Genomic DNA, 26,596 nt, shown 5'->3' with positions numbered 1-26,596 from the left:
TTGTGGTCAGTCCAGACAATAAACGGTTGCTCCGCCCCCTCCAACCAGTGGCGCCACTCCTCCAAGGCAAGTTTCACCGCGAGAAGCTCCCGGTTACCCACATCGTAATTCCTCTCCGCAGGCGAAAGGCGACGAGAATAGTAGGCGCAGGGATGGAGTTTACTGTCCGTGGAGCATCGCTGCGACAGGATGGCGCCAACTCCCACATCAGACGCGTCCACTTCAACGACGAACTGACGGGCCGTGTCCGGTTGAGAGAGAATCGGTGCGTTGGTGAATCGCCTCTTCAAATCCAGAAACGCTCGATCCGCCTCCGGATTCCACTTGAAGGTCCTGATACTGGAAGTCAAGGCAGTTAACGGAGCGGCCACACGGCTGTAATCCCGGATGAATCTGCGGTAGAAATTCGCAAACCCCAAAAATCTCTGGAGCTGCAATCTCGTACCGGGCTGGGCCCATTCCAGAACCGCTCTAACCTTCTCCTGGTCCATCCTAATCTCTCCCCTGGAGATGATGTACCCGAGAAAGGATGTCGTGTGGGCGTGAAACTCGCACTTCTCTGCCTTCACGAACAGGCGATTCTCCAACAATCGCTGCAGAACCTGCCGGACATGCTGGACGTGGTCGGAAGGTTCCTTCGAGAAGATCAGAATGTCATCCAGGTAAACAAACACAAAGAGACCGATCATATCTCTCAGGACGTCGTTCACCATACTCTGGAATACCGCTGGAGCATTGGTCAGTCCAAACGGCATCACCTGATACTCGAAGTGACCCATCGGTGTATTGAAACCCGTCAACCACTCGTCCCCCTCTCTGATCCGGACCATGTGATACGCATTGCGTAGGTCTAGCTTGGTGAACACCGTAGCACCCTGTAAGGAGTCGAAGGCAGAACTCATCAAGGGCAGGGGATACTTGTTCTTGACCGTGATGTCATTCAACCCCCGATAATCAATACACGGTCGAAGAGAGCCATCCTTCTTACCCACAAAGAAGAATCCTGCCCCCAGGGGGTGATGACGAGGGACGAACGAGACCAGCAGCTAGGGACTCCTTGATGTAGGTCTCCAAAGCCTCACGTTCAGGTCGGGAGATACTGTATAACCTTCCCTTAGGGTAGACAGCTCCAGGGAACAGGTTGATGGCACAATCATATGGTCGGTGGGGAGGGAGTGACAAAGCCTTCTGCTTACTGAACACTTCCCCCAAATCGTGATATGTCTCGGGAACCAGGGACAAATCTGGGGGTTTAGCCTCAATCACCTGACTGGGAACCGAATGGGGACAGGCAGTCTTGAGACAGTTAGCATGATAATCAAGGCTCCAACTTCGTTACCTTGCCCGTCACCCAATCGAACGTGGGATTGTGTTCCTTCAGCCAGGGGTATCCAAGGACCAGAGGAACATGGGAAGACGGCAGAATGAAGAATGAAATCATCTCAGAATGATTCCCGACAACAGCATCTTAACCGGTTCAGTCCTCATCGTGATACGTGCCAGACTACTGCCGTCCAGAGTGGTAGCTTCAATGGCTTCCGGCAATTGCTCCTTGGAAAGCCCCAGCTGTTCCACCAACTCGGCATCAAGAAAGCTTCCATCGGCACCTGAATCGATAAAAGCGTTAATCGCTAAGCTCTGATTCCTGTTCATAAGGGTAGCCGGAAACGGGGTCTGACAGAGGTATTGAGAGGTCGAAACTGGCTCGCTAAAAGTCCTCCCAACTTTAGCGAGCCGCGCAGTTTGACGACCGCCGGGAACCAGTGGCGAGGTAATGTCCCGAACCACCACAGTAGAGGCAACAGTTAGTCCTACGTCTGTGTTGGCGCTCCTCCTTGGTTAACCCGTGCCGCCCCACTTGCATGGGTTCAGAATCGGGAGACAGGACCTCTCCACTAATCCTGTGTGGTGGACGATGATCGACGTATTCTGGTCCAATCCCCGACCCGACTGGCACCTGAGAAGCTGATCGGTTGGGCCGGGACCCATTGCTTCTCCCTCCTTCGCTCTCGGACTCGATTATCCACCCGAATAGACAAGGCTACCAAGCTGTCCAGGTCACTAGGCTCCGGATAGGAGATCAACTCATCCTTGAGCTGCTCCGACAGACCCTGGTAAAGGCCGCTTGCAGAGACTCCTCATTCCACCCACTCTCCACAGCCAACGTCTTGAACTCGATCACGAAGTCGGCCACGCTGCGAGTTCCTTGGCGAAGCGAAAACAGGCGCCTAGCTGCGTCCCTCCCTCGGACGGAATGGTCGAAGAGCTTCCTCATCTCGGCCGTGAACCCCTGGTATGAAGCCATGCAGGGATCCTGTCGTTCCCAAACGGCTGAAGCCCACTCCAGCGCTCGACCACGCAGCAACTCAATCACAAAGGCTATCCTAGCTTTGTCTGTGGCATAAGAGTAGGGCTGTAGATCGAACACTAATCCACACTGCATAAGGAAGGAACGGCATCTTCCCAGCTCCCCCTCATATTTATCCGGCGTCGGAACCTTGGGCTCACGGAAGGGCACAGCTCCAGACGCGGCAGGCGAGATGGGTGAAACCGGTAGTGGATCCTCCACCGGAAACTTGCGCTGGTTCTGGACCTCCGTCAGACCGGTAGAAAGGTTCCGAACTGACAACGCGATCTCCTGTAGTACCGTGCTATGATGGCCCAACATCTTCTCCTGATGGGTAATGGCATGGCGAACAGAGTCCAGGTCCGCTGGGTTCATTACTGGCCGGATCGTTCTGTCACGGTTTACTAAGCCAGAACCCAGAAGCAGACCAGGACAAGGTAAGTGGTGTCAAAGGTGAGTGTTTATTTAACTGATCCACGAGTGCAGCTGAATAATCCAGGGAACAGAGCGGGCGGCGTGGATGAGTTGTTGAGGGTGCAGTAGTTGGTCCAATGATGGCTCGGCAGCCGCCCGACCATCAGGCAGAGGTTGGGTGAAGGTTCCGGACGAGTGACTGCAGGGAGAACAAAACGGAGGTAAGCATACAACAAGCAAACAAGGTGCAAAACAACAAAACTAATGCTCTAAGCTCTAAGACTAGATCCGCTGATAAACATACTGTTCATGGCTAACGATCCGGCAGGGAATGGATGTTAGGCCAGAGCCTAAGAAGGGTGATGATCAGGACCAGGTGTGCAGATTGCTGATGGGATGCAGGTGCGGAAATCAAGAGAGCTCCCGCCTAGCAACGTTGCCCGGCAACCAGGCAGGGAGCGTTCCAGAACCCTCGGGAAACTGGAGATCACGAGCAGAAAGACTAGTACACAGACAGGACCCGACTCAGACTGCCGGGATCGTTACACACACACGCACAGAACATACGGTATTAAAGTAGAGCCAGGTTATTTTGGATGTAAATGACAAACACCTTTTTAGCTATCTCTCTCACACACACACACACACACACACACACACACACACACACACACACACACACACACACACACACACACACACACACACACACACACACACACACACACACAAAGAAGTACAAAGCAGCCATTTGTGAGTCAACATTACTTTGCCAATGAGAGATAAAAAGTCGCAGCTTGATCAAACTTACGTCATAACCGCCTGGTACCTCTCTACGTGTGTGTGTGTGTGTGTGTGTGTGTGTGTGTGTGCATGTGCGTGTGTCATAGCGTGTGGCGCTTGCATGTTTGCGTGCATGCGTGCGTGTCCGTGTGTGTGTGTCATAGAGAAAGGTCCCTCTCTTCATGTTCATGTAGCATGGCATGGCCTTAGGAGTTCAACATGAGTCAAGTTCTTGTGTGGGAACGAACAACAGCCAAGTCTCTGGGGGCTTCAGTTAGCAGTCAACCATGGAGAAGAGAACCAACCACGCACCACAACCACAGTACAGTATACAGAGCAGCACACATCCAACCACGCTACACAGAACTATACAGCCTTCCCTTCAGCTCCATACAACTACACATAACTATACAGCCTTCCCTTCAGCTCCATACAACTACACAGAACCATACAGCCTTCCCTTCAGCTCCATACAACTACACATAACTATACAGCCTTCCCTTCAGCTTCATACAACTACACAGAACTATACAGCCTTCCCTTCAGCTCCATACAACTACACAGAACTATACAGCCTTCCCTTCAGCTCCATACAACTACACAGAACTATACAGCCTTCCCTTCAGCTCCATACAACTACACAGAACAATACAGCCTTCCCTTCAGCTCCATACAACTACACAGAACTATACAGCTTTCCCTTCAGCTCCATACAACTACACAGAACTATACAGCCTTCCCTTCAGCTCCATACAACTACACAAAACCATACAGCCTTCCCTTCAGCTCCATACAACTACACATAACCATACAGCCTTCCCTTCAGCTCCATACAACTACACAGAACCATACAGCCTTCCAATCAGCTCCATACAACTACACAGAACTATACAGCCTTCCCTTCAGCTCCATACAACGACACAGAACTATACAGCCTTCCTTTCAGCTCCATACACCTACACAGAACTATACAGCCTTCCCTTCAGCTCCATACAACTACACATAACTATACAGCCTTCTCTTCAGCTCCATACAACTACACAGAACTATACAGCCTTCCTTTCAGCTCCATACAACTACACAGAACTATACAGCCTTCCTTTCAGCTCCATACAACTACACAGAACCATACAGCCTTCCCTTCAGCTCCATACAACTACACATAACTATACAGCCTTCCATTCAGCTCCATACAACTACACAGAACTATACAGTCTTCCCTTCAGCTCCATACAACTACACAGAACTACACAGCCTTCCCTTCAGCTCCATACAACTACACAGAACCATACAGCCTTCCCTTCAGCTCCATACAACTACAAATAACTATACAGCCTTCCCTTTAGCTCCATACAACTACACAGAACTATACAGTCTTCCCTTCAGCTCCATACAACTACACATAACTATACAGCCTTCCCTTCAGCTCCATACAACTACACAGAACTATACAGCCTTCCCTTCAGCTCCATACAACTACACAGAACTATACAGCCTTCCCTTCAGCTCCATACAACTACACAGAACTATACAGCCTTCCCTTCAGCTCCATACAACTACACAGAACTATACAGCCTTCCCTTCAGCTCCATACAACTACACAGAACCATACAGCCTTCCCTTCAGCCCCATACAACTACACAGAACTATACAGCCTTCCCTTCAGCTCCATACAACTACACAGAACTATACAGCCTTCCCTTCAGCTCCATACAACTATACATAACTATACAGCCTTCCCTTCAGCTCCATACAACTATACATAACTATACAGCCTTCCCTTCAGCTCCATACAACTATACATAACTATACAGCCTTCCCTTCAGCTCCATACAACTACACAGAACTATACAGCCTTCCCTTCAGCTCCATACAACTACACAAAACCATACAGCCTTCCCTTCAGCTCCATACAACTACACAAAACCATACAGCCTTCCCTTCAGCTCCATACAACTACACAGAACCATACAGCCTTCCAGTCAGCTCCATACAACTACACAGAACTATACAGCCTTCCCTTCAGCTCCATACAACTACACAGAACTATACAGCCTTCCTTTCAGCTCCATACACCTACACAGAAATATACAGCCTTCCCTTCAGCTCCATACAACTACACATAACTATAAAGCCTTCTCTTCAGCTCCATACAACTACACAGAACTATACAGCCTTCCTTTCAGCTCCATACAACTACACAGAACTATACAGCCTTCCTTTCAGCTCCATACAACTACACAGAACCATACAGCCTTCCCTTCAGCTCCATACAACTACACAGAACTATACAGCCTTCCTTTCAGCTCCATACACCTACACAGAAATATACAGCCTTCCCTTCAGCTCCATACAACTACACATAACTATAAAGCCTTCTCTTCAGCTCCATACAACTACACAGAACTATACAGCCTTCCTTTCAGCTCCATACAACTACACAGAACTATACAGCCTTCCTTTCAGCTCCATACAACTACACAGAACCATACAGCCTTCCCTTCAGCTCCATACATCTACACATAACTATACAGCCTTCCCTTTAGCTCCATACAACTACACAGAACTATACAGTCTTCCCTTCAGCTCCATACAACTACACAGAACTACACAGCCTTCCCTTCAGCTCCATACAACTACACAGAACCATACAGCCTTCCCTTCAGCTCCATACAACTACACATAACTATACAGCCTTCCCTTTAGCTCCATACAACTACACAGAACTATACAGTCTTCCCTTCAGCTCCATACAACTACACATAACTATACAGCCTTCCCTTCAGCTCCATACAACTACACAGAACTATACAGCCTTCCCTTCAGCTCCATACAACTACACAGAACTATACAGCCTTCCCTTCAGCTCCATACAACTACACAGAACTATACAGCCTTCCCTTCAGCTCCATACAACTACACAGAACTATACAGCCTTCCCTTCAGCTCCATACAACTACACATAACCATACAGCCTTCCCTTCAGCCCCATACAACTACACATAACTATACAGCCTTCCCTTCAGCTCCATATAACTACACAGAACTATACAGCCTTCCCTTCAGCTCCATACAACTATACATAACTATACAGCCTTCCCTTCAGCTCCATACAACTATACATAACTATACAGCCTTCCCTTCAGCTCCATACAACTATACATAACCATACAGCCTTCCCTTCAGCTCCATACAACTACACAGAACTATACAGCCTTCCCTTCAGCTCCATACAAATACACAGAACTATACAGCCTTCCCTTCAGCTCCATACAACTACACAGAACTATACAGCCTTCCTTTCAGCTCCATACACCTACACAGAAATATACAGCCTTCCCTTCAGCTCCATACAACTACACATAACTATACAGCCTTATCTTCAGCTCCATACAACTACACAGAACTATACAGCCTTCCTTTCAGCTCCATACAACTACACAGAACTATACAGCCTTCCCTACAACTACACAGAACCATACAGCCTTCCCTTCAGCTCCATACAACTACACATAACTATACAGCCTTCCCTTTAGCTCCATACAACTACACAGAACTATACAGTCTTCCCTTCAGCTCCATACAACTACACATAACTATACAGCCTTCCCTTCAGCTCCATACAACTACACATAACTATACAGCCTTCCCTTCAGCTCCATACAACTACACATAACTATACAGCCTTCCCTTCAGCTCCATACAACTACACAGAACTATACAGCCTTCCCTTCAGCTCCATACAACTACACAGAACTATACAGCCTTCCCTTCAGCTCCATACAACTACACATAACTATACAGCCTTCCCTTCATCTCCATACAACTACACAGAACTATACAGCCTTCCATTCAGCTCCATACAACTACACAGAACTACACATCCTTCCATTCAGCTCCATACAACTACACAAAACTATACAGCCTTCCCTTCAGCTCCATACAACTACACAGAACTATACAGCCTTCCCTTCAGCTCCATACAACTACACAGAACTATACAGCCTTCCCTTCAGCTCCATACAACTACACATAACTATACAGCCTTCCCCTTCAGCTCCATACAACTACACATAACTATACAGCCTTCCCTTCAGCTCCATACAACTACACAGAACTATACAGCCTTCCCTTCAGCTCCATACAACTACACAGAACTATACAGCCTTCCCTTCAGCTCCATACAACTACACATAACTATACAGCCTTCCCTTCAGCTCCATACAACTACACAGAACTATACAGCCTTCCCTTCAGCTCCATACAACTACACAGAACTATACAGCCTTCCCTTCAGCTCCATACAACTAGACAGAACCATACAGCCTTCCCTTCAGCTCCATACAACTACACATAACTATACAGCCTTCCCTTCAGCTCCATACAACTACACAGAACTATACAGCCTTCCCTTCAGCCCCATACAACTACACAGAACTATACAGCCTTCCCCTCAGCTCCATACAACTACACATAACTATACAGTCTTCCCTTCAGCTCCATACAACTACACAGAACCATACAGCCTTCCCTTCAGCTCCATACAACTATACATAACTATACAGCCTTCCCTTCAGCTCCATACAACTACACAGAACCATACAGGCCTGTGCTACCGTTGCTTCCACAATGTGATGAATCACAGACACTATTCCAAAAGATTAGGTTCTTAGTTGGTGTACACAAACACTAATGTCTTGTCTTGTGTAATTGGTCAGCTGCTCGATTAAGTTCTAGGTCCATACCTGTTAAGAGAAGAGATCAAGAAATGCTAGAATGAGGAGCGGAACCAGAAGGAGGAGCCCCACCCCCTCTCTTTAAAAGTTACGGGCCGAAAGTCCCCTCCCCTTCCGAAATGTAAAAGATGCTAGCACCTGCGAAATTGTGATTTGTCCAAATTACCCATGACAAAAACCCGAACACCAGAACTACTGATGCTCCTGAGAGATTATACAAACAACGATACAGCCATGCCCTTACGCAGAACAGTTCCTTCTGCATCTGCTCTGTAAACAATGTGAAAGAATCACAAACACAGGAGAATATGCTTCTCCTGAAATGATCTGGTTGTTGGAATGGTTTACACCAACAGAACATATACAGACACGTACATGCACGCCCGCCCGCAAACACACGCACGCACACACTCCTCACACACACACTCACTCACACTCACAAACACACACACACACACACACACACACACACTCACAAACACACACTCACACACACTCACACACACACAGCCCAAACACCCCCCCACACCCCCCCACCCCACCTTCCCCCCTCTACTCACTAGGTACTCCTGAGACCAGCCGTAGGGGCCTCAGTACTCTGAAGGCTCGGAGAGCTTTGACATCCAGACCTCCAGGCTTCCCTGGTACATGGTGAGTCGACGCCGCCTCGCCCGTGGCCTTATGGGTCATCGTCTCCAGGACGACACTGAACAGCCTGGATCACACATCATCACCATCATCACCATCATCACCATCATCATTACATCATCATCATTACATCATCATCATCATAATCATAATCATCATAATCATCATCATCATAACCATTACCTAGGTTACATTACAGCCCAATAATGTGGTGCACAAGTATAGCCTGGTGGTCAGGTCAGTTTGGGCTTTAGCCGACACCTTGACATGACACACATCAATGACTTGTCAACAATGGAGGAGTTGTCTACCACAGACTCGGATCAGGAGGAGTTGTCTACCACAGACTGGGATCAGGATAGCATGCTTTATGGGGACGTTTTTTACAATGGTATTTTTTAAAATGTATTATTGCTTTGTTGTTGTGCTTGATAGTGTTTTGCAATTGCAGACTGATTCCCATCAACATGTATCCACTAAGGAGCTTTAAACCCGCTGACAGACAGAGAGAGAGAGAGAGAGAGAGAGAGAGAGAGAGAGAGAGAGAGAGAGAGAGAGAGAGAGAGAGAGAGAGAGAGAGAGAGAGAGAGAGAGAGAGAGAGAGAGAGAGAGAGAGAGAGAGATAGAGAGAGAGAGAGAGAGAGAGAGAGAGAGAGAGAGAGAGAGAGAGAGAGAGAGAGAGAGAGAGAGAGAGAGAGAGAGAAGAGAGACAGAGAGACAGAGAGAGAGAGAGAGAGAGAGAGTGAGGAGAAGGCAAGAGAGTCTGGGTCAGATTAAGAGACAAACAGGGACATGGGAGGGAGAAAGAGAGACGGTGAGATGGGAGAGAAAGATAAAGGGAGGGGGAGAGGGAGAAGGAAATTGAGATAAAGAGAGGGGGGTGAGGGAGAGAAGAGAGAGAAAGAGAGGAGAGAGAGAGAAAGGGAGGGGGGGAGGAGAGGGGTTTGTGAGCCAGAGACTGACAGATCATTCTAGATCCAGATTATCCATAAGCAGGAGAGAGAGCAAAGGGAAGAGATGGAGGAGAGGAGGAGAGGTGGAGGAGAGGAGGAGGGATGGAGGGATGGAGGAAAGGAGGAGAAGTGGAGGAGAGGAGGAGAGATGGAGGAGAGGAGGAGAGGAGGAGAGATGGAGGGATGGAGGGGAGGAGAGATGGAGGGATGGAGGACGGATGGAGGACAGATGGAGGGATGGAGGAGAGGAGGAGAGATGGAGGGATGGCGGAGTGGAGGAGACGAGGAGAGATGAAGTAGAGGAGGAAAGATGGAGGAGAGATGGAGGGATGGAGAGAAAGGGGGAGGGATGGAGGGATGGAGTGGAGGAGGAGAGATGGAGGAATGGAGGAGAGGAGGAGAGATAGAGGAGAGGAGGAGAGATGGAGGGATGGAGGAGAGATGGAGGGATGGAGGAGAGATGGAGGAGGGATGGAGGAGAGATGGAGGAGATATGGAAGAGGGATGGAGGAGAGATGGAGGGATGGAGGAGAGATGGAGGAGAGATGGAGGGATGGAGGAGAGATGGAGGAGAGATGATGAGAGATGGAGGGATGGAGGAGAGATGGAGGAGAGAGATGGAGGAGAGATGGAGGAGAGATGGAGGGATGGAGGAGAGATGGAGGAGAGATGAAGGGATGGAGGAGAGATGGAGGAATGGAGGAGAGATGAAGGAGATATGGAGGAGAGTGATGGAGGAGAGATGGAGGACAGATGGAGGAGAGATGGAGGGATGGAGGAGAGATGGAGGAGAGATGGAGGAGAGATGGAGGAATGGAGGAGAGATGGAGGAGAGATGGAGGGATGGAGGAGAGATGGAGGAGAGATGGAGGAGAGATGAAGGAGAGATGGAGGAGAGATGGAGGAGAGATGGAAGGATGGAGGAAAGATGGAGGAGAGATGGAGGAGAGATTGAGGACAGATGGAGAGATGGAGGAGAGAGATGGAGGAGAGATGGAGGAGAGATGGAGGGATGGAGGAGAGATGGAGGAGAGATGATGAGAGATGGAGGGATGGAGGAGAGATGGAGGAGAGAGATGGAGGAGAGATGGAGGAGAGATGGAGGGATGGAGGAGAATTGGAGGAGAGATGAAGGGATGGAGGAGAGATGGAGGGATGGAGGAGAGATGAAGGAGAGATGGAGGAGAGAGATGGAGGAGAGATGGAGGACAGATGGAGGAGAGATGGAGGAGAGATGGAAGAGGGATGGAGGAGAGATGGAGGGATGGAGGAGAGATGGAGGAGAGATGGAGGAGAGATGGAGGAGAGATTGACACTGGCTTCCTGTTAAGGCAAGGGCTGATTTCAAGGTTTTACTGTTAACCTATAAAGCGTTACATGGGCTTGCTCCTACCTATCTTTCCGAGTTGGTCCTGCCGTACATACCAATACGTACGCTACGGTCACAAGACGCAGGCCTCCTAATTGTCCCTAGAATTTCTAAGCAAACAGCGGGAGGCAGGGCTTTCTCCTATAGATCTCCATTTTTATGGAACAGTCTGCCCTACCCATGTGAGAGACGCAGACTCGGTCTCAACCTTTAAGTCTTTACTGAAGACTTATCTCTTCAGTAGGTCATATGATTGAGTGTAGTCTGGCCCAGGAGTGTGAAGGTGAACGGAAAGGCTGGAGCAACGAACAGCCCTTGCTGTCTCTGCCGGGCCGGTTCCCCTCTCCACTGGGGTTCTCTGCCTCTAACCCTGTTGCAGGGGCTGAGTCACTGGCTTGCTGGTGCTCTTTCATGCCGTCCCTGGGAGGGGTGCGTCACTTGAGTGGGTTGAGTTACTGACGTGATCTTCCTGTCTGGGTTGGCGCCCCCCTTGGTTTGTGCTGTGGTGGAGACCTCTGTGGGCTATACTCGGCCTTGTCTCAGGATTGTAAGTTGGTGGTTGGGGATATCCCTCTAGTGGTGCGGGGGCTGTGCTTTGGCGGAGTGGGTGGGGTTATATCCTTCCTGTTTGGCCCTGTCCGGGGTTTCTTCGGATGGGGCCACAGTGTCTCCGGACCGCTCCTGTCTCAGCCTCCAGTATTTATGCTGCAGTAGTTTATGTGTCGGGGGCTGGGGTTAGTTGGTTATACCTGGAGTACTTCTCCTGTCTTATCCAGTGTCCTGTGTGAATTTAAGTATGCTCTCTCTAATTCTCTCGTTCTCTCTTTCTCTCTGAGAACCTGAGCCCCTAGGACCATACGTCAGGACTACCGGGCATGATGACACCTTGCTGTCCCCAGTCCGCCTGGCCTTGCTGCTATTCCAGTTTCAACTGTTCTGCCTGCGGCTACGAAACCCCCTACCTGTCCCAGACCTGCTGTTTTCAACTCTAAATGATCGGCTATGAAAAGCCAACTGAGAGACCTGAGCCCTAGGACCATACGTCGGGACTACCGGCCGTGGTGACTCCTTGCTGTCCCCAGTCCGCCTGGCCTTGCTGCTATTCCAGTTTAAACTGTTCTGCCTGCGGTTATGGAACCCCTACCTGTCCCAGACCTGCTGTTTTAAACTCTAATGATCGGCTATGAAAAGCCAACTGAGATTTATTCCTGATTATTATTTGACCATGCTTGTCACTTATGAACATTTTTGAACATCTTGGCATGGTTCTGTTATAATCTCCACCCGGCACAGCCAGAAAGAGGACTGGCCACCCCTCATAGCCTGGTTCCTCTCTAGGTTTCTTCCTAGGTTTTGCCTTTCTAGGGAGTTTTTCCTAGCCACCGTGCTTCTACACCTGCATTACTAGCTGTTTGGGGTTTTAGGCTGGGTTTCTGTACAGCACTTCGAGATATTAGCTGATGTAAGAAGGGCTATATAAAATAAAATTGATTGAAATTGATTGATTGAGAGAGATGGAGGAGAGATGGAGAGAGATGGAGGAGAGAGATGGAGGAGAGATGGAGGAGAGATGGAGGAGAGATGGAGGAGAGATGGAGGGATGGAGGAGAGATGGAGGAGAGATGGAGGAGAGATGGAGGAGAGATGGAGGAGAGATGGAGGGATGGAGGAGAGATGGAGGGATGGAGGAGAGAGATGGAGGAGAGATGGAGGAGAGATGGAGGAGAGATGGAGGAGAGATGGAGGAAGGATGGAGGAAAGATGTAGAGATGGAGGAGAGATGGAGGAGAGATGGAGAGATGGAGGAGAGATGGAGGAGGGATGGAGGAGAGATGGAGGAGAGATGGAGGAAAGATGGAGGAGATAGATGGAGGAGCGATGGAGGGATGGAGGAGAGATGGAGGAGAGATGGAGGAGAGATGGAGGAGGGAGATGGAGGGATGGAAGAGAGATGGAGGAGAGATGGAGGAGAGATGGAGGGATGGAGGAGAGAGATGGAGGGATGGAGGAGAGATGGAGGAGAGATGGAAGAGAGAGATGGAGGAGAGAGAGAGAGAGAGAGAGAGAGAGAGAGAGAGAGAGAGAGAGAGAGAGAGAGAGAGAGAGAGAGAGAGAGAGAGAGAGAGAGAGAGAGAGAGAGAGAGAGAGACAGAGAGACAGAGAGAGAGAGAGAGAGAGAGAGTGAGGAAAGCCAAGAGAGTCTGGGTCAGATTAAGAGACAAACAGGGACATGGGAGGGAGAAAGAGAGACGGTGAGATGGGAGAGAAAGATAAAGGGAGGGGGAGAGGGAGAAGGAAATTGAGATAAAGAGAGGGGGGTGAGGGAGAGAAGAGAGAGAAAGAGAGGAGAGAGAGAGAAAGGGAGGGGGGAGGAGAGGGGTTTGTGAGCCAGAGACTGCCAGATCATTCTAGATCCAGATTATCCATAAACAGGAGAGAGAGCAAAGGGAAGAGATGGAGGAGAGGAGAGAGGTGAGAGGAGAGGAGGAGGGATGGAGGGATGGAGAAAGGAGGAGAAGTGGAGGAGAGGAGGAGAGATGGAGGAGAGGAGGAGAGGAGGAGAGATGGAGGGATGGAGGGAGGAGAGATGGAGGGATGGAGGACAGATGGAGGACAGATGGAGGGATGGAGGAGAGGAGGAGAGATGGAGGGATGGCGGAGTGGAGGAGACGAGGAGAGATGAAGTAGAGGAGGAAAGATGGAGGAGAGATGGAGGGATGGAGGAAAGGGGGAGAGATGGAGGGATGGAGTGGAGGAGGAGAGATGGAGGAATGGAGGAGAGGAGGAGAGATAGAGGAGAGGAGGAGAGATGGAGGGATGGAGGAGAGATGGAGGGATGGAGGAGAGATGGAGGAGGGATGGAGGAGAGATGGAGGAGATATGGAAGAGGGATGGAGGAGAGATGGAGGGATGGAGGAGAGATGGAGGAGAGATGGAGGGATGGAGGAGAGATGGAGAGAGATGATGAGAGATGGAGGGATGGAGGAGAGATGGAGAGAGAGATGGAGGAGAGATGGAGGAGAGATGGAGGGATGGAGGAGAGATGGAGGAGAGATGAAGGGATGGAGGAGAGATGGAGGAATGGAGGAGAGATGAAGGAGATATGGAGGAGAGTGATGGAGGAGAGATGGAGGACAGATGGAGGAGAGATGGAGGGATGGAGGAGAGATGGAGGAGAGATGGAGGAGAGATGGAGGGATGGAGGAGAGATGGAGGAGAGATGGAGGAGAGATGGAGGGATGGAGGAGAGATGGAGGAGAGATGGAGGAGAGATGAAGGAGAGATGGAGGAGAGATGGAGGAGAGATGGAAGGATGGAGGAAAGATGGAGGAGAGATGGAGGAGAGATTGAGGACAGATGGAGAGATGGAGGAGAGAGATGGAGGAGAGATGGAGGAGAGATGGAGGGATGGAGGAGAGATGGAGGAGAGATGATGAGAGATGGAGGGATGGAGGAGAGATGGAGGAGAGAGATGGAGGAGAGATGGAGGAGAGATGGAGGGATGGAGGAGAATTGGAGGAGAGATGAAGGGATGGAGGAGAGATGGAGGGATGGAGGAGAGATGAAGGACAGATGGAGGAGAGATGGAGGAGAGATGGAGGAGAGATGGAGGAAGGATGGAGGAAAGATGTAGAGATGGAGGAGAGATGGAGGAGAGATGGAGGAGAGATGGAGAGATGGAGGAGAGATGGAGGAGGGATGGAGGAGAGATGGAGGAGAGATGGAGGAAAGATGGAGGAGATAGATGGAGGAGCGATGGAGGGATGGAGGAGAGATGGAGGAGAGATGGAGGAGAGATGGAGGAGGGAGATGGAGGGATGGAAGAGAGATGGAGGAGAGATGGAGGAGAGATGGAGGAGAGATGGAAGAGGGATGGAGGAGAGATGGAGGGATGGAGGAGAGATGGAGGAGAGATGGAGGAGAGATTGAGAGAGATGGAGGAGAGATGGAGAGAGATGGAGGAGAGAGATGGAGGAGAGATGGAGGAGAGATGGAGGAGAGATGGAGGAGAGATAGAGGAGAGATGGAGGGATGGAGGAGAGATGGAGGAGAGATGGAGGAGAGATGGAGGAGAGATGGAGGAGAGATGGAGGGATGGAGGAGAGATGGAGGGATGGAGGAGAGAGATGGAGGAGAGATGGAGGACAGATGGAGGAGAGATGGAGGAGAGATGGAGGAAGGATGGAGGAAAGATGTAGAGATGGAGGAGAGATGGAGGAGAGATGGAGGAGAGATGGAGAGATGGAGGAGAGATGGAGGAGGGATGGAGGAGAGATGGAGGAGAGATGGAGGAAAGATGGAGGAGATAGATGGAGGAGCGATGGAGGGATGGAGGAGAGATGGAGGAGAGATGGAGGAGAGATGGAGGAGGGAGATGGAGGGATGGAAGAGAGATGGAGGAGAGATGGAGGAGAGATGGAGGGATGGAGAGAGAGATGAGATGGAGGAGAGATGGAGGAGAGATGGAAGAGAGAGATGGAGGAGAGAGATAGAGAGAGAGAGAGAGAGAGAGAGAGAGAGAGAGAGAGAGAGAGAGAGAGAGAGAGAGAGAGAGAGAGAGAGAGAGAGAGAGAGAGACAGAGAGACAGAGAGACAGAGAGAGAGAGAGAGAGAGAGTAGGAAAGCCAAGAGAGTCTGGGTCAGATTAAGAGACAAACAGGGACATGGGAGGGAGAAAGAGAGACGGTGAGATGGGAGAGAAAGATAAAGGGAGGGGGAGAGGGAGAAGGAAATTGAGATAAAGAGAGGGGGGTGAGGGAGAGAAGAGAGAGAAAGAGAGGAGAGAGAGAGAAAGGGAGGGGGGGAGGAGAGGGGTTTGTGAGCCAGAGACTGCCAGATCATTCTAGATCCAGATTATCCATAAACAGGAGAGAGAGCAAAGGGAAGAGATGGAGGAGAGGAGGAGAGGTGGAGGAGAGGAGGAGGGATGGAGGGATGGAGGAAAGGTGGAGAAGTGGAGGAGAGGAGGAGAGATGGAGGAGAGGAGGAGAGGAGGAGAGATGGAGGGATGGAGGGGAGGAGAGATGGAGGGATGGAGGACGGATGGAGGACAGATGGAGGGATGGAGGAGAGGAGGAGAGATGGAGGGATGGCGGAGTGGAGGAGACGAGGAGAGATGAAGTAGAGGAGGAAAGATGGAGGAGAGATGGAGGGATGGAGGAAAGGGGGAGAGATGGAGGGATGGAGTGGAGGAGGAGAGATGGAGGAATGGAGGAGAGGAGGAGAGATAGAGGAGAGGAGGAGAGATGGAGGGATGGAGGAGAGATGGAGGGATGGAGGAGAGATGGAGGAGGGATGGAGGAGAGATGGAGGAGATATGGAAGAGGGATGGAGGAGAGATGGAGGGATGGAGGAGAGATGGAGGAGAGATGGAGGGATGGAGGAGAGATGGAGGAGAGATGATGAGAGATGGAGGGATGGAGGAGAGATGGAGGAGAGAGATGGAGGAGAGATGGAGGAGAGATGGAGGGATGGAGGAGAGATTTAGGAGAGATGAAGGGATGGAGGAGAGATGGAGGAATGGAGGAGAGATGAAGGAGATATGGAGGAGAGTGATGGAGGAGAGATGGAGGACAGATGGAGAGAGATGGAGGGATGGAGGAGAGATGGAGGAGAGATGGAGGAGAGATGGAGGGATGGAGGAGAGATGGAGGAGAGATGGAGGAGAGATGGAGGGATGGAGGAGAGATGGAGGAGAGATGGAGGAGAGATGAAGGAGAGATGGAGGAGAGATGGAGGAGAGATGGAAGGATGGAGGAAAGATGGAGGAGAGATGGAGGAGAGATTGAGGACAGATGGAGGGATGGAGGAGAGATGGAGGAGAGAGATGGAGGAGAGATGGAGGAGAGATGGAGGGATGGAGGAGAGATGGAGGAGAGATGATGAGAGATGGAGGGATGGAGGAGAGATGGAGGAGAGAGATGGAGGAGAGATGGAGGAGAGATGGAGGGATGGAGGAGAATTGGAGGAGAGATGAAGGGATGGAGGAGAGATGGAGGGATGGAGGAGAGATGAAGGAGAGATGGAGGAGAGATGGAGGACAGATGGAGGAGAGATGGAGGGATGGAGGAGAGATGGAGGGATGGAGGAGAGATGGAGGAGGGATGGAGGAGAGATGGAGGAGAGATGGAAGAGGGATGGAGGAGAGATGGAGGGATGGAGGAGAGATGGAGGAGAGATGGAGGAGAGATGGAGAGAGATGGAGGAGAGATGGAGAGAGATGGAGGAGAGAGATGGAGGAGAGATGGAGGAGAGATGGAGAAGAGATGGAGGAGAGATGGAGGAGAGATGGAGGGATGGAGGAGAGATGGAGGGATGGAGGAGAGAGATGGAGGAGAGATGGAGGACAGATGGAGGAGAGATGGAGGAGAGATGGAGGAAGGATGGAGGAAAGATGTAGAGATGGAGGAGAGATGGAGGAGAGATGGAGGAGAGATGGAGAGATGGAGGAGAGATGGAGGAGGGATGGAGGAGAGATGGAGGAGAGATGGAGGAAAGATGGAGGAGATAGATGGAGGAGCGATGGAGGGATGGAGGAGAGATGGAGGAGAGATGGAGGAGAGATGGAGGAGGGAGATGGAGGGATGGAAGAGAGATGGAGGAGAGATGGAGGAGAGATGGAGGGATGGAGGAGAGAGATGGAGGGATGGAGGAGAGATGGAGGAGAGATGGAAGAGAGAGATGGAGGAGAGATGGAGGAGAGATGGAAGAGAGAGATGGAGGAGAGATGGAGGAGAGATGGAGGGATGGAGGAGAGATGGAGGAGAGATTGAGGAGAGAGATGGAGGAGAGATGGAGAGATGGAGGAGAGAGATGGAGGAGAGATGGAGGAGAGATGGAGGGATGGAGGAGAGATGGAGGAGAGATGGAGGAGAGAGATGGAGGAGAGATGGAGCAGAGATAGAAAGTGGGAGATGGGGAGAAGACAACCTTGAGAGGTAGTGAAAGATTCTAACAATAGGCGTCGGAGCAGGTAAAATGACCATTCCGTTACCCCACGATGACGATGACAAAGTCTAGCAAGTTCCATCCGTTGCGTATGTAGGAGCTGGGGTGCATCACCAGGCCATAAGCCAAGATCTTCAGAAACGTCTCAATGGTGAAGATAATCAGAAACACATATTCCACTTGTTCCTGGAGAAAGAAGAGATTGGAAAACATATCAAATGATCTATCTGTGAATTCAGACTGACAGCATTTCCACCAGGCAGGTATGAAAAACATAAACACACATGTTTTAAAAAGTACGATGAGAGCGTCTGCTAACTTACTCAAATGTAAAAAGTGAAATGTCAATTTTGGCTTTCTGTTCCAATTGCTCAAATCCGGCCCAAAGGACCAGTCTATGAGAGGGGGTTTGTGAGAGATCCGGCCCAAAGGACCAGTCTATGAGAGGGGGTTTGTGAGAGATCCGGCCCAAAGGACCAGTCTATGAGAGGGGGTTTGTGAGAGATCCGGCCCAAAGGACCAGTCTATGAGAGGGGGTTTGTGAGAGATCCGGCCCAAAGAACCAGTCTATGAGAGGGGGTTTGTGAGAGATCCGGCTCAAAGAACCAGTCTATGAGAGGGGGTTTGTGAGAGATCCGGCTCAAAGGACCAGTCTATGAGAGGGGGTTTGTGAGAGATCCGGCCCAAAGGACCAGTCTATGAGAGGGGGTTTGTGAGAGATCCGGCCCAAAGGACCAGTCTATGAGAGGGGGTTTGTGAGAGATCCGGCCCAAAGGACCAGTCTATGAGAGGGGGTTTGTGAGAGATCCGGCCCAAAGAACCAGTCTATGAGAGGGGGTTTGTGAGAGATCCGGCTCAAAGAACCAGTCTATGAGAGGGGGTTTGTGAGAGATCCGGCTCAAAGGACCAGTCTATGAGAGGGGGTTTGTGAGAGATCCGGCTCAAAGGACCAGTCTATGAGAGGGGGTTTGTGAGAGATCCGGCTCAAAGGACCAGTCTATGAGAGGGGGTTTGTGAAAGTGTGAGGGGTTTCTATATCTTTTTACTAAATGTTATTCGACAGTAGACAGTTCAGTAAGTCATGAGCCAACCCAGAGAGAGGACTGTTTGGTATTAGATGAGAGGACTGTAGAATGTGTTTAGTTTTAGAGGAGAGGACTGTAGAATGTGTTTGGTTTTAGAGGAGAGGACTGTAGAATGTGTTTAGTTTTAGAGGAGAGGACTGTAGAATGTGTTTAGTTTTAGAGGAGAGGACTGTAGAATGTGTTTGGTTTTAGAGGAGAGGACTGTAGAATGTGTTTGGTTTTAGAGGAGAGGACTGTAGAATGTGTTTGGTATTAGTCACACTATCACACAGTCACACTATTTACTCTATAGTAATACTCACACAACCCTCCACATCCCATCTTCCATATGCACGCACGCACGCACACACACACACACACACACACACACACACACACACACACACACACACACACACACACACACTGCCCACAGCCATACCCTCTTCATTCTTCCACACATATCACCCTCCAGTACTGTTGCTGCTTTGGTTTCAATTATCACAGAAAGCAAAAGCACACAATTTACTACAAAATCATCATGGATTGCACACGTAATCAGCAAATACTGAATGTATTCCTTTGTTACACAAAATACGCTGGAATAGCGACAAACGAAACAGGCACAGGGGAAACTATCTACCCCGGCAATACACTGTAACGGTATCTCCATACAATACATAGGCACAGGGGAAATATCTACCCCGGCAATACACTGTAACGGTATCTCCATATAATACATAGGCACAGGGGAAATATCTACCCTGGCAATACACTGTAACGGTATCTCCATACAATACACAGGCACAGGGGAAACATCTACCCTGGCAATACACTGTAACGGTATCTCCATACAATACATAGGCACAGGGGAAATATCTACCCTGGCAATACACTGTAACGGTATCTCCATACAATACATAGGCACAGGGGAAATATCTACCCTGGCAATACACTGTAACGGTATCTCCATACAATACACAGGCACAGGGGAAACATCTACCCTGGCAATAACAAGGTACGAGTAGCTCCACCGAGCTCCACTACTCTCACAAACAAACAATCACCCAGAAGGACAAGGGGGCAGAGGGAACACTTATACACAGACTAATGACGGGATTACAACCAGGTGTGTGTGATTGACAAGACAAGACAAATGGAATGATAATAATTGGGGCGGCAGTGGTTAGTAAGCCGGTGACGACGAACGCCGAAGCCTGCCCCGAACAAGGAGGGGAGGCAGCCTCGGCGGGAAGTCGTGACAGTATCTAACTATAGTTGACAAACAAAATGGTCTACCAAATGTCGGAAATTATAATTGTTTAAATTAGAGGTGAAAGTAGCCAGTAAGAAAATTATAGTACGTGTATTATAGTAGGCTAAATTATTATTATATTATTACAGTGGATCGAACTGCGCAGGTAGCCTACTTTTGTTTGTGATTTGTTTGACAATCAGATGAAAACATCATCACACAACACCCATGATACGTGAAACTGAGCCTGCGCAGATCGCAAACACAACAGTAAACGGGATAAGATGTTTGCATGCCACGGTATCCCGTCTTAGATTAGCATATCCCAGGCATCTTATCCGGGTTTCTCATAACTGGGATACAAGCTTTTTCAGGTTATTGTAAACAGGACATGATGTTTTATATGCATCAACTCACAAAAACAGAATACTTGAGTATCCCAAATAATAACAGGATATTGGTGTGAACGTAAACGTGGGCATTGTTTCTGCTCCTCTGGAGGAAAAATAAGTACTCTAAATATAATCGGGAAACATTACAATAAAAACGTTGAAAAGGGCAATACAAACCACAGGTGTACTGTCAGCTAGTTAATAACAGGTGTACTGTCAGCTAGTTAATCACAGGTGTACTGTCAGCTAGTTAATCACATGGGTACTGTCAGCTAGTTAATCACAGGTGTACTGTCAGCTAGTTAATAACAGGTGTACTGTCAGCTAGTTAATCACAGGTGTACTGTCAGCTAGTTAATCACAGGTGTACTGTCAGCTAGTTAATCACAGGGGTACTGTCAGCTAGTTAATCACAGGTGTACTGTCAGCTAGTTAATCACAGGTGTACTGTCAGCTAGTTAATCACAGGGGTACTGTCAGCTAGTTAATCACAGGTGTACTGTCAGCTAGTTAATCACAGGGGTACTGTCAGCTAGTTAATCACAGGTGTTCTGTCAGCTAGTTAATCACAGGGGTACTGTCAGCTAGTTAATCACAGGGGTACTGTCAGCTAGTTAATCACAGGTGTACTGTCAGCTAGTTAATCACAGGTGTACTGTCAGCTAGTTAATCACAGGGGTACTGTCAGCTAGTTAATCACAGGGGTACTGTCAGCTAGTTAATCACAGGTGTTCTGTCAGCTAGTTAATCACAGGTGTACTGTCAGCTAGTTAATCACAGGGGTACTGTCAGCTAGTTAATCACAGGGGTACTGTCAGCTAGTTAATCACAGGTGTTCTGTCAGCTAGTTAATCACAGGTGTACTGTCAGCTAGTTAATCACAGGGGTACTGTCAGCTAGTTAATCACAGGTGTTCTGTCAGCTAGTTAATCACAGGGGTACTGTCAGCTAGTTAATCACAGGGGTACTGTCAGCTAGTTAATCACAGGTGTTCTGTCAGCTAGTTAATAACAGGTGTTCTGTCAGCTAGTTAATCACAGGGGTACTGTCAGCTAGTTAATCACAGGGGTACTGTCAGCTAGTTAACCACAGGGGTACTGTCAGCTAGTTAATCACAGGTGTTCTGTCAAATAGTTAATCACAGGTGTTCTGTCAGCTAGTTAATCACAGGGGTTCTGTCAGCTAGTTAATCACAGGTGTTCTGTCAGCTAGTTAACCACAGGGGTACTGTCAGCTAGTTAATCACAGGTGTACTGTCAGCTAGTTAATCACAGGTGTTCTGTCAGCTAGTTAATCACAGGTGTACTGTCAGCTAGTTAATCACAGGGGTACTGTCAGCTAGTTAATAACAGGTGTTCTGTCAGCTAGTTAATCACAGGGGTACTGTCAGCTAGTTAATCACAGGGGTACTGTCAGCTAGTTAACCACAGGGGTACTGTCAGCTAGTTAATCACAGGTGTACTGTCAGCTAGTTAATAACAGGTGTTCTGTCAGCTAGTTAATCACAGGTGTACTGTCAGCTAGTTAATCACAGGTGTACTGTCAGCTAGTTAATCACAGGTGTTCTGTCAGCTAGTTAATCACAGGGGTACTGTCAGCTAGTTAATCACAGGTGTACTGTCAGCTAGTTAATCACAGGTGTTCTGTCAGCTAGTTAATCACAGGTGTACTGTCAGCTAGTTAATCACAGGGGTACTGTCAGCTAGTTAATCACAGGGGTACTGTCAGCTAGTTAATCACAGGTGTTCTGTCAGCTAGTTAATCACAGGTGTACTGTCAGCTAGTTAATCACAGGGGTACTGTCAGCTACAGTTAATCACTCTAATATATGAGTATATACGGTAGATATTCATATGAACAGATGTGTATTTTTTTCATATACTGTTTCCGCATCATGCCACATTGGCTTAAAACACAGTGGAGGCTGCTGAGGGGAGGATGGCACATAATAATATTTGGAACAGAGTAAATGGAATGATACCATTCCACCTATTCCGCTCCAGCCATTATCTCGAGCCCGTCCTCCCCAATTAAGGTGCCACCAGCCTCCTGTGGTGTGAAGGTGCCACCAGCCTCCTGTGGTGTGAAGGAGCCACCAGCCTCCTGTGGTGTGAAGGAGCCACCAGCCTCCTGAGTTGTGTAGGAGCCACCAGCCTCCTGTGGTGTGTAGGTGCCACCAGCCTCCTGTGGTGTGAAGGAGCCTCCAGCTTCCTGTGGTGTGAAGGAGCCACCAGCCTCCTGTGGTGTGAAGGAGCCACCAGCCTCCTGTGGTGTGAAGGAGCCACCAGCCTCCTGTGGTGTGAAGGAGCCACCAGCCTCCTGCCACCAGCCTCCTGTGGTGTGTAGGTGCCACCAGCCTCCTGTGGTGTGAAGGAGCCACCAGCCTCCTGTGGTGTGAAGCTGTCACCAGCCTCCTGCCACCAGCCTCCTGTGGTGTGAAGGAGCCACCAGCCTCCTGTGGTGTGTAGGTGCCACCAGCCTCCTGTGGTGTGAAGCTGCCACCAGCCTCCTGTGGTGTGAAGGAGCCACCAGCCTCCTGTGGTGTGAAGCTGCCACCAGCCTCCTGTGGTGTGAAGCTGCCACCAGCCTCCTGTGGTGTGAAGCTGCCACCAGCCTCCTGTGGTGTGAAGGTGCCACCAGCCTCCTGTGGTGTGAAGGTGCCACCAGCCTCCTGTGGTGTGAAGGAGCCACCAGCCTCCTGTGGTGTGTGGAGCCACCAGCCTCCTGTGGTGTGAAGGAGCCACCAGCCTCCTGTGGTGTGAAGGAGCCACCAGCCTCCTGTGGTGTGAAGGTGCCACCAGCCTCCTGTGGTGTGAAGGTGCCACCAGCCTCCTGTGGTGTGAAGGTGCCACCAGCCTCCTGTGGTGTGAAGGAGCCACCAGCCTCCTGTGGTGTGAAGGTGCCACCAGCCTCCTGTGGTGTGAAGGTGCCACCAGCCCTCCTGTGGTGTGAAGGAGCCACCAGCCTCCTGTGGTGTGAAGGAGCCACCAGCCTCCTGTGGTGTGAAGGAGCCACCAGCCTCCTGTGGTGTGAAGGTGCCACCAGCCTCCTGTGGTGTGAAGGTGCCACCAGCCTCCTGTGGTGTGTAGGTGCCACCAGCCTCCTGTGGTGTGAAGGAACCACCAGCCTCCTGTGGTGTGAAGGTGCCACCAGCCTCCTGTGGTGTGAAGGTGCCACCAGCCTCCTGTGGTGTGAAGGAGCCACCAGCCTCCTGTGGTGTGAAGGAGCCACCAGCCTCCTGTGGTGTGAAGGAGCCACCAGCCTCCTGTGGTGTGAAGGTGCCACCAGCCTCCTGTGGTGTGAAGGTGCCACCAGCCTCCTGTGGTGTGAAGGTGCCACCAGCCTCCTGTGGTGTGAAGGTGCCACCAGCCTCCTGTGGTGTGAAGGAGCCACCAGCCTCCTGTGGTGTGTAGGTGTCACCAGCCTCCTGTGGTGTGAAGGAGCCACCAGCCTCCTGTGGTGTGAAGGTGCCACCAGCCTCCTGTGGTGTGAAGGAGCCACCAGCCTCCTGCCACCAGCCTCCTGTGGTGTGAAGGAGCCACCAGCCTCCTGTGGTGTGAAGGAGCCACCAGCCTCCTGTGGTGTGAAGGTGCCACCAGCCTCCTGTGGTGTGAAGATGCCACCAGCCTCCTGTGGTGTGAAGGAGCCACCAGCCTCCTGTGGTGTGTAGGTGCCACCAGCCTCCTGTGGTGTGAAGGAGCCACCAGCCTCCTGTGGTGTGAAGGTGCCACCAGCCTCCTGTGGTGTGAAGGAGCCACCAGCCTCCTGCCACCAGCCTCCTGTGGTGTGAAGGAGCCACCAGCCTCCTGTGGTGTGAAGGAGCCACCAGCCTCCTGTGGTGTGAAGGTGCCACCAGCCTCCTGTGGTGTGAAGGTGCCACCAGCCTCCTGTGGTGTGAAGGTGCCACCAGCCTCCTGTGGTGTGAAGGAGCCACCAGCCTCCTGTGGTGTGTAGGTGCCACCAGCCTCCTGTGGTGTGAAGGAGCCACCAGCCTCCTGTGGTGTGAAGGTGCCACCAGCCTCCTGTGGTTTGAAGGAGCCACCAGCCTCCTGTGGTGTGTAGGTACCACCAGCCTCCTGTGGTGTGAAGGTGCCACCAGCCTCCTGTGGTGTGAAGGAGCCACCAGCCTCCTGCCACCAGCCTCCTGTGGTGTGTAGGTGCCACCAGCCTCCTGTGGTGTGAAGATGCCACCAGCCTCCTGTGGTGTGAAGGAGCCACCAGCCTCCTGTGGTGTGAAGGTGCCACCAGCCTCCTGTGGTGTGAAGGTGCCACCAGCCTCCTGTGGTGTGAAGGAGCCACCAGCCTCCTGCCACCAGCCTCCTGTGGTGTGAAGGAGCCACCAGCCTCCTGTGGTGTGAAGGAGCCACCAGCCTCCTGTGGTGTGAAGCTGCCACCAGCCTCCTGTGGTGTGAAGCTGCCACCAGCCTCCTGTGGTGTGAAGGAGCCACCAGCCTCCTGTGGTGTGAAGGTGCCACCAGCCTCCTGCCACCAGCCTCCTGTGTATTTATAGGCTGCGGCACAGTAACATCACCCTGGATTACGTAATAAACTGTATCTTACAGTAATTACATCCGGCATTAGAATTATGTTTGCCGTTATAAACATTACATTTTACCGTAATTGTTCAACCATAAATATGCCTGGTGTGCTGTCATACAATTACATGACAGATCGAGGATAATGACATTTCAGAAAAAACTGCCTTTCAGAAAAAGGCGGATCAAACCAGAGTGCCAGAGTGTAGCAACTAATGGCAGTTCAGAAAACAATGTTCACTTTGAACTGCTAATTGATATAATACACCGAGGGTTGTATTTTAACAAACCTGGTTGCCTCATGTTGTGTAATTACAGTATTTCATGTATTGCCTTGCCATCAACTCCAATTCCAATGTTAGTCCGTTATAGCCTAGTTTGTTAAATAGCCTACAGAAACGAAATAACAAAATGTAGGCCTACCCCATCTTTGCTAAATATGTTGAACATGTTTGCAGTCCACATTGTTCTAAGTAATTGCATGGCTTCAACATGGAAATATAGACAGTACATAGCACTTGCACTGATATAAATCAAATCAAATGTTACTTGTAACATGCGCCGAAATACAACAGGTCAAATCAAATCAAATCAAATTTTATTAGTCACATACACAACATTAGCTGATGTTACTGCGGGTGCAGCGAAATGCTTGTGTTCCTAGCCCCTATACACTTCCTGATGAACTCAGTCACCGTGTCCGTGTTATTTTCAGAGGCAACCCGGAACATATCCAAGTCCGCGTGATCAAAAACAATCTTGAAGCATGGATTCTGATTTGTCAGACCAGCGTTGAATAGACCTTAGCACGGGTACTTCCTGTTTGAGTTTCTGCCTATAGGAAGGGAGGAGCAGAATGGAGTTGTGATCTGATTTGCCAAAGGGAGGGCGGGGAAGGGCCTTGTAGCCACCCCGGAAGGGAGAGTAACAATGGTCGAGAGTTTTTGAAGCGCGAGTACTACAGGCAATGTGTTGGTAAAACTTCGGTAGCATTTTTTCGGTAGATTTGCTTTGTTCAAATCCCCAGCTACAATACATGCGGCCTCAGGATATGTGGTTTCCAGTTTGCACAAAGTCCAGTGTAGTTACTTGAGAGCCGTCGTGGTATCGGCTTGAGGGGGAATATACACTGCTGTGACTATAACCGAAGAG

General features: G+C 50.1%; 1 protein-coding gene across 1 annotated transcript in view; it reads right to left on the bottom strand.

Moving 5' to 3' along the window:
• cacna1fb (calcium channel, voltage-dependent, L type, alpha 1F subunit) overlaps positions 1–26,596 on the bottom strand; it is a 204,206-nt gene that overhangs the window by 114,158 nt on the left and 63,452 nt on the right. The window contains exons 4-5 of the mRNA XM_041845927.1: positions 18,245–18,384; positions 8,841–8,995 (exon numbers count right to left, since the gene is read on the bottom strand). Of these exons, the coding sequence (XP_041701861.1) occupies positions 8,841–8,995; positions 18,245–18,384 (295 nt within the window). The remainder of the gene's footprint in view (positions 1–8,840; positions 8,996–18,244; positions 18,385–26,596) is intronic.

This window comes from Coregonus clupeaformis, chromosome 24 (assembly GCF_020615455.1).
Source record: "Coregonus clupeaformis isolate EN_2021a chromosome 24, ASM2061545v1, whole genome shotgun sequence".
NCBI classification, from domain to species: Eukaryota; Metazoa; Chordata; class Actinopteri; order Salmoniformes; family Salmonidae; genus Coregonus; species Coregonus clupeaformis.
This window is presented reverse-complemented; position numbering and strand designations above follow the sequence as displayed.